General features: G+C 34.7%; 1 protein-coding gene across 1 annotated transcript in view; it reads right to left on the reverse strand.

Moving 5' to 3' along the window:
• Positions 1 to 1777, reverse strand: part of LOC126272345 (H/ACA ribonucleoprotein complex subunit 4) — a 68252-nt gene extending 66475 nt beyond the window's left edge. The window contains exons 1-3 of the mRNA XM_049975143.1: positions 1652 to 1777; positions 1028 to 1170; positions 658 to 874 (exon numbers count right to left, since the gene is read on the reverse strand). Of these exons, the coding sequence (XP_049831100.1) occupies positions 658 to 874; positions 1028 to 1170; positions 1652 to 1664 (373 nt within the window). The 5' untranslated portion in view covers positions 1665 to 1777. The remainder of the gene's footprint in view (positions 1 to 657; positions 875 to 1027; positions 1171 to 1651) is intronic.
• Between the last annotated feature and the right edge of the window lie 7502 nt (positions 1778 to 9279).

The raw sequence follows: 9279 nt of genomic DNA on the forward strand, positions 1-9279 counted from the left end.
TACACTGGTAATAAATAAAAGTGTGTATATTAATAGCTCATATTTTTTACATAAAAATTACACTTTAAATATCCTCATTTTTATTTGTTTTTTAGAAATTAATTTACTGGTCGCTGTATTACCCCCCAAATTATGAGAGAATGAAAAAATAACTCTTCATGTGTGTACGTAGGCCTACTGATTCTTATCTGAAAATGCAATAACAGCACTGACCTATGAAATATCCTCTTTAAAATCAAATCAAACTTCACAGATTGCAGAAAATTTACATACTACAGAAATCAGCTACAGTTTATAATGGGCCGCCCACATGCAGATGTTGGAAATGTCTAAAATAGTATGATTAAAAGTGATTGTATTATTAATAAAAACTGAAGTAAGTGAAAATGATTAGTTGGTCCTAAAGCCCACTCACTTATAACTGGATTTTGTTTTAAATTTAAACAATTTGAATAAGTACCCCAATGATGGTACAACAGGTTAAATTTACCATACAACTTACTCTAAGAAATCCTTTATCTCACACACTTCTGTTTCAACTTTCTCTTAATTCTTCAAACAATACTTACAGTTGCAGTGTAATGAGCAAAGAGCCAAATTATTTGTAATTCATCAATTCAATAACTTATAATGAACTAAAATTGGCACTGTACTTACCTGTAACTTTTGGATCCAATGTTCCAGAATGACCAGTTTTTTCCACCTTGAGAATTCTTTTAATCCATGCAACTACTTCATGGGAGCTTGGGTTGGCTGGCTTATCAACGTTAATGAATCCATACTTAATGTAATCCTTTATGCTCCTTTGAAGAGGAGAACATCCAAATGGTAACGGGGTAAAGTGGTTCGTGCGAACATTTAATTTGTCAAAGTTCTGAAAATAAAACAATTAGTTCTTACTGACGACACCAAAATGCACAATTTTGTCTAATATTTTCAACATCTACTAGTAATTACTTGATGTGAAGTAGTACTCAGTACTAACAACATTGATTATACACAATTCATCCAAGATTAAAAAATATACCTTTAACAAAAGTGGCCATTCAGATGTGTCTAGCTTGGCTACTTTGTCTGAAGACTGTAAATGAAACGATTCTTCATGCTGAATATCTGCAACTGACTTCTCCCTCTTCTTTTTCTTACTTTTCTTCTCCCCAAGCACAGGTTCTGTTAACATGAGAGCATAAAACATAAATTACACACTCACATAAAGTACTTTACAATATAAAGAAATTGAATACGTTAACTTGCCTGCACAATGTAAGTACTTGTAAGTTAAATAAATATACGACGTTTACCACATCGTAAGAGTATGAACAGGTCTCTCGTATGTATAGGAATCACACGTTCTCACAGAATGTAAACAAAAACCGGCGAACACAAACACAAACTAAAGCAATACAAATACCGATCTAGCAATGTATAATTTAGAAAATATATCAAGATTAACATCAGCTTTAGGCATATCCACTTATTTCATTAACTTCTACAACTTTTAAAACGAGTAAAACATAAGACTTCCTGCGTGAAGCTACAACTAACTTAACCTATTATCTGCGAATTACAATCCTAACAAAATATTCCTCACATAGCTACAACAAAAACATAATTGTAAAATAAATGGAGTTGCAATGAACATCCTTCATACCTGTTTCTTCCATGTTTTCAACACACGTGGTCTACAGGCGCCACTAAATTCAACTTTCGATACATTTGGCAACGTCGGCACGTTCGTTTGATCACAACCAGAGAACGCGGCAACGTAAATCTAAGTACCACCAACTGCTGGAACTGGTAAGGAAATCGATTTCACGATATAAATAAAAAGATTCCTTAATGGAACACTTATTTTTCTAAACATGTATAACACATTTTAGGAGTTAAAATATTTTATTACTTGGTTTGAGAATAACAAAAGCATTTTGTAAACGTGGAAGAACCCTGGGGACACCGAGAGATCTCGAAACTAGATTTTACACAACAAAACATTCCCTGGCATGGATGGGGATTTGTTGCTTATGAACTGCATATTATAACTGTAAAATGCATAAATGTAAGAAATTAAGGAGATGGAGCATGGCTAAGCTTAAAAAAGCACTGTTAGTGAAAGTTTACAAGGGTGCAGTCTGTAGAAATATGAGCTGTAACATAAGATACTGAATTACGTTGTCGAAAGGGACACAACACGAAAAAAATTCACTGGATGTAACAGCAAAGGGGGAATACAGATGTCTCATAAATGAGATTCGCAGCAAGTGCAAAATGGCCAAGGAGGAATAGTCATGGAAGAAATGCAAGTGTGTTGAAACATACAAGACTGTGAGAAAAAAACAGATAACACCTATAAGAAAATTGGAGAGATCTTGGGATAAAATAATAGCACATGTAGGATATCAAAAGTTTGGAGGCAGGCCAGTACTTTCAAAAGAAGGGAAGGTTGAAAAGTGGAAAGAATATGTTGAAGTCTTATGGGAGGGGAAAACATTTTAAGGCAGTATTGTAGAAGATAACTTAAGGAAGTAAATGAACCACATGAAGGAGACACCATACCGCAAGAATAATGTGACATAACACACAAACATCTAAGTTGAAAGAATCTGGTGTAAGCAACAGTCTTCCAGAATTATTCAGATGATTAGGGGAAACTACCGTAATCTGGGGTGAAGTGATATGATGGGGTAAACTGAGTCAAAATGCAACATTTGTTGTAATATGTCAGTGTATTAGCAACTCAAAGTAAATGTTGGCAACAATTATGTTTCTATGACCATCGAGGTCTGTTCCAAAGCCTGCAACAGTCAACTGTTTTTTCTCACCAATTTTTTGCTCAGTTGTATTATTTACTTTGACAGGTTATGTTATGCTTTTTTTAAGGTACTGGCAACGTTATTCAACTAACACAAATCCTACATTTGAATAAAGCTGAATTTCTCGTAAAAGATAAGGAATATATCTAAGATCATTAACTTGCTATTGTTATTACATATTTAAAATACGTTTTCTAAAAATAATTTTTTTTAAAAAATTGTCTTGCCTGGGGTCAAGTGGTACATGTATCACTTGACCCCACTGAATGTAAATTCTATGCAATTCATTTTTTTGGCTAGAAAAAGATGCCCAGGTTTTACAAAAGGCCCCCTGCGACAAAATCAGTACAATGCTGATGATTTAGATGAAGTTGTGAATGATGTAAAGAAAGGAAAATTAACTTTGCATGCTGCTTCAGAAACGTATAGCATAGACAAGATGAAGATATATTGAAAATCCAAAAACATCCATCAAAAGTCTCACAGTGGGCAGAAAACTTTGAGTTATGTGGAAGAGTATATTTTGAATGGTAGGTTCTATAATGTTGGCAACAATTATGTACAGTACACCACATACAGTAGCGGTTTCATTCCAAGTTATTAACAATTATTGTAGATAATCACAGTACCACTACCAGTGTCAGCATTGTAGATACCATCTTTAGGCAGAACCCATCTAGGCCAAGTGTGATATACTACTATTAAATCATCTAATAAGACAAACATACCACATTATTTAAACATTTTTAATTTTCAGATAAAATTATTCTTCTCAGAGAAAGAGGTTTTCCATTAACATATATAGATTTGCATGTTGTTCTTAAAGTATATTTGGGCAAACAAGGCAGGACAGTAACGAAGTTCGAAAATAATCTACCAGGTGAAGACTGGGTCATTTCCTCTCTGACGAGACACGAAGAGCAGCTTAGCTCAAGAATGAGACAAAATATCAAAAGGGCCAGAGTGGGCATTTCTACATAAACAATGAATGATTATTTTGACAATCTTGAAGAAATACTTTGTGGTGTAGAGTCTTGCAGTATCGTAAACTATGAAGAGACAAATTTCACAGATGATCCTTGAAACAAAAAAATTATTTCTAGAAGGGGTCAAAAGCACCCTGAAAAAGTAATTGACTTCGCAAAATCAGCAACAAGCTTGATCTTTGCTTGCAATGGTGATATTTAATTGCTAACAATTTATGTTGTTTACAAAGTTGAAAATCTGTATGACTCATGGCGCATTGGAGAGCCTAAGGACACATGTTATGGGTGTACAAAGAGTGGCTGGTTTGACCAAAAAACATTTTGAGGACTGGTATTTTACAATAGCTTTGCCTTACCTGCAGAAACAGCACAAACTAAGATTTTTCATTGGTCACAATTTGTCAAGCCATTTTTGTGAAGCTGTTTTGACATTTTATGGAGGTGATGGAATCACACTTACAATGCTCCCAAAACACTTGACTCATCTGGCCCAGCCTCTGATGTGGCCTTTTTAGGCCTTTGAAAAGTAAGTGGAGATCACTCCTCCAAATATGGAGAAATGAGGGTAACCGAGGCTCTCTGACAAATATACATTTTCCACCTATGTTGAATAAACTCATTGAAGAGCTGAATAAAAATTGTGGAGACAACATTAGAAGTGGTTTCAGAAAAAAGGGCATTGCTCCATTAGATTGTCAGGAAATACTGAATCTTTTTTTTTAAAGAAAATTCCGCACTGGCTGTATGAATGATTTTTATTTAATCTGTGACCAGTTTCGCACCACTTATCAGTGCATCTTCAGAATTGGGGGATCGAATAGTTTGTATGAGCTCTTATTATATTATTTTTTGTACAGGTTGCCTGAGGATGTACCACTAAGTACTGTGAAACTGGCCGCAGATTTAATAAAAATCATTCATACAACCAGTGAGTAATTTTCTTTGAAAAAATATCATAGTTTGGCTGTGGTTGCCCGCCCTACAATACAACATGTTGAACACTGAATCCGCTGCCTAACACAGAACTGGATGCAAATCTTGTTGGTATTGAAGAAAAAAAAAACAATGCCGAGAACCAGGCTAATGGAAAAGCTCCACACTGAAACAGGAAGAGGTGTCAAGAACGTTAGAAAAGATGAACCAGAATCAGAAGAAGAGATAGTGACATTTCAGGACAGCAATGACGAAAATGAAGGATACTATATGGCTGCCCCAGAAGAAAGTTAGAAAGAAACTGAAGTAGTTGAGCCAACCAGAGAAGTTGATTACATGACTCACACTGTAGGAAACTTTTTGCTTGTAAAACTAAAAAACCAAATAACAGAAAAGGACAAGTTATACTGTTCGCAAGTCAGAAACCAACAGTGGTAGTAATAGGATTATAGAAGTAAGTTTTCTAAAACAGTATAGATGCCATAGAGACAGTTTTGTATGGTAAGAAGTCAAGTATCGTATACCCTCATGAAGTTATTGCGTGTCTTCCAAATCCAACAATTTTTTGCTATGGTCGCCTTCAATTTCCAAAAAGGATTTTCTAATTTTTTTGTGGGTAAATAGTTTTTTAAAAACGTGCTACGTGTTTCAGTTTACCCCGGCACTGTTAGAACATGATACAGCAGCCACTTCATCCCCTTACCTGGGGTGAAGTGATACAAGGGGCTGTATAAAAAAATAACAGGTAAAGAAAATAAGAAAATTAAAAGGGATTATATTGACAGATATCCTAACATAGATCTAATCAGCCATTGGTTTAAATAAATTATAAAAATTTTATATGTGTTAATATGTTTTTAATTTGCAAACTGTATCACTTCACCCCACTTTACAGTACTGTGGCTCCTCTATTACACCCAGCACACAAGACACTTAGGCAGATGAGATACCATCAGACTAGAAGCAGAAAAACTCCCATTCTAAAAAAGGTAGGTGCCGATAGGTCTGTATATTTATTTATTTTGTAGTGGGTCTGTGACATCCTATCCAGATAGAGGTCATTAATAACAGAAAATTATGTGTATATAATAACGTTAGTGCAATTTACCCTTCATGTAAAGGAATGCACAAATTACAGGTTCATATATTATTGCATGTGACTAATATAAGTGTTTCCCTGTTAGTTCCTAGCTGAGGTCTTATTGCTGTTAGGTTGAGATGACTACAGTTGTTGATAATAAACATTATATAAATCTTTGCTTATGTTGCTCATTAAATAAGTATTTTGTTCTTGACGTGGTAGCAGGTGGGTGTGATTCTGCCAAACACTGATTTGATCAATTGTTTAGGTGTGTAGTTTAATAAGGTTATCTAGGAAATGACAAATTCAGTCAGACAACTTATGATGTTACATCACATCAATGTGGACAGTTAATGAAGCCATTGCACGTCTTTACAAGTATAAAAGAAGACAACGAAGAGGGAAAGTATTTCGGTTGGCACATGCGGACAAGGAGAAACATCATAATTGAATAAAAATAACAAATCAAAAAATTAACTGATGGAGAGAAATGGGCAGCAATAGATATTCCCACAAAAGCTATAGTGAAATGTGAGGCAGTTTATGATGTGGTAAGTGATATTTTCATCAAACCACAACTAAATTCTGAAGATTATGTTGAAAAATCAGCTAACTGGATGAATTCGAATCACAAAGCAAAGAAAGGTTTCGTTTTGTCATTAGATATAAAACAGTAACTTTGATTTGCCACATGGGGATATATATATATATATATATATATATATATATATATATATATATATATATATATATATATATAGGGAAAGTTGCACAATATCTGTGATTGTAAATGTGCAGAAAATATTGCCTTGTTGTGGCATAAGTTGCTTTATATCAAACAGGAATACAAAGATTCCTACCCTAAATAAAGCAACAAGCGAAGCTGATTTGTGTACATCTACCACAAGAAAAATGCTTAAATTACGAGTTGTGCATATAAGGAACAGATGATACAAATCTAGCAACTGCAATGATTTCAGAATCCAATAGATGATATCAGCACAGCAAAATGTCCAAAATTCAAGTAAACATGATGTGAAGAAGTGATAAAAATGGGCATATTTCGAAAGATTCCAAAACAGTTTTAGTGTGCTTTAAATGCAAACATGAAGGTCATCTATCCCAAGACTGTCCTAGTCATGATGGATCATCAGTTCAATGCAATCATGCTGATTCTACGATGTTATCAGCTATGAATATATCATCAGCAGTAGTTCCAGGGAAAACTATGTTCAAGAAATCTGATATACCTGAAACCTTAGATATATCAGTGTGTGACGAATGATGCAGTGATAGTGGTGCTACACATCAAGTAATGGACCTTTAAGCTCGGTATGTTTCGAACGATCTTTTTTATATGCCAAAGTAACTGGGTAGTCTTAGGAATAATGTGCATATCAAAGCATTTGGAAGTGACCATACCAATGTTGAAATGTTTGATGGAAAAATTTGGACTATACAATTCTTTCAATATGTGTGGTACTTTGTAGATAGTGCCTGTAAATTATGTACTGTTAAAAAGGCTGGAGATAAACACACTGATCAAAGTATCAAAGGTTATGGCAAAGTATGGCTATTTTATAGAAACAACATACTAATTCCTGTTGCTTTATCTGATAACAAGAATGAACTTGGTCGTTTGGTAGTGAAGGTCATTCTGCAAGAAAGTCTATTGTAAAGGAAGCTACTGATAATCTTCAAAGGTGGCATGAAAGATTTCCTCAGGAGAGTAAACGTCATGCACAGCCATTCTTGACAGGACATGGTATCGATGTAATGCTGATGGCGAATTTTGTAAGGATTGTATGCCAGGTACACATAGTACCTAGTTCTTGGCAACGAAGTCGATAAATCAAGTGACTCAGCAGAATTAGTCATTGCTTATCTCTCTGGTCCAGTGGAAGAAAAGAATTTAGCTGGTTATCGGTATTTTCTTGTTCTTAAGGATGATATTTTTGGTTTCAGAGTGACATATGTTTATGACAAAAAGGTGAATTTTAACAGAAATAGCCAATATTTATTGTGGTGATGAAAACATGAGCTCAACTAAATATGAAAGAACTGTGAACTAATGGTGGCAAGGAGTTTCATAACGGTGATGTAAAAAGACATGTTAGGACAGTTAGAATGAAACATTCTCTGACCACACAATATACACTACAGATAAATAAAGTTACTGAATATGAGAACAGGATTATATGTGAGGTGGTATGTTTGTGGCTTTTGGCTTCAGTCATCTGGGCATATCCCAAACACATTGTGTGGTGAAGCTGTACTTGATACAACTCACACTCTGAAAGGAACTGGACCAAAAAGATTTAAATAGGAACTACCAATAGAATTACAAAGAAGAAGACTTACTATGGTCATCTGTAAGGATTAGGGAAAAAATGTTTTGTCTGGAGTTCAGCACAGAAATGGAAGAAGTTCGATGACAAACCTTTGAAAGGTTGCATACTTGGCAATGACAACTGTGGCTATCATGTTTTCCTTCCAGACAGGTATTCAGTTACTATTAGCCAAGATGTAAAATTCAAAAATGGAAGATTACAACCAGCACTGATGAGTGATATTAACAAGTTAGTTGATGTCTTGACTGTGGATGATTTAAAATGCAACACCATGTAATTTAAATGATGAGGAAACATCACAAGAAAATGTTACAGTGCTGTATCATCACAATCAAAGTGAAGCTACTGAAGATGCAAATCACAACTCTTTAAATGTAGCTGAAAATATAGATGGGCATCGAGTCCTGAACAATACATAAATTATTACCCAAATGAACCTGAGCAACCAAAGATGATGATGCTGCTGGAACTTACAGAGAACTATGATGAAATGGTGAAATCTTAAGATAGTGGAGAGCTGGTATGGATGAACAGATGCACTCACATCAAACGTTTTGTACTTGGAAATCAGTTTATTTGCCAGTCAGAAGAGTAGCTATTGGCAAGCACTGGAAGTCTTCAACAAAATTGAATAATAACGATGATATCATCTGCTACAATGCTATATTAGTTGTAGAAAAATTTAGTGAGTGACCAGGAGTTGATGTCATTAGATCTGAACAGCAGCAAAATCTGGATATGAGTGCTGAAAGAGTGCCTTAAGAAATAAAATTTACAGGAGAGCAGTGCTGATTCATATATGAATTTTAATGAGCATTGAACCCTTTTATTTCATGTCGATGATGGACTGATAATGGGATTTGATGGAATGGTTCATAGTTACAAAACTAATTACAAGAAGACTTTGATATTGTGGTAAGTAAAGTGGATTGCTATCTTGGTCTCCAAATCCAAAGATTTGAAAATTGTGTGAAGATTAATAAGACTGCATGTGTCAAAAGTGTGTTGTCAAGGTATGGTATGACTGATGAAAATCCAGTATCATTACTAACTGAAACTGGATGTGTACTTGGTGATTTACACTACTTTGCAGCAGTGACACTTACTGAGTGATTATT

Source organism: Schistocerca gregaria, chromosome 5, assembly GCF_023897955.1.
Source record: "Schistocerca gregaria isolate iqSchGreg1 chromosome 5, iqSchGreg1.2, whole genome shotgun sequence".
NCBI lineage: Eukaryota > Metazoa > Arthropoda > Insecta > Orthoptera > Acrididae > Schistocerca > Schistocerca gregaria.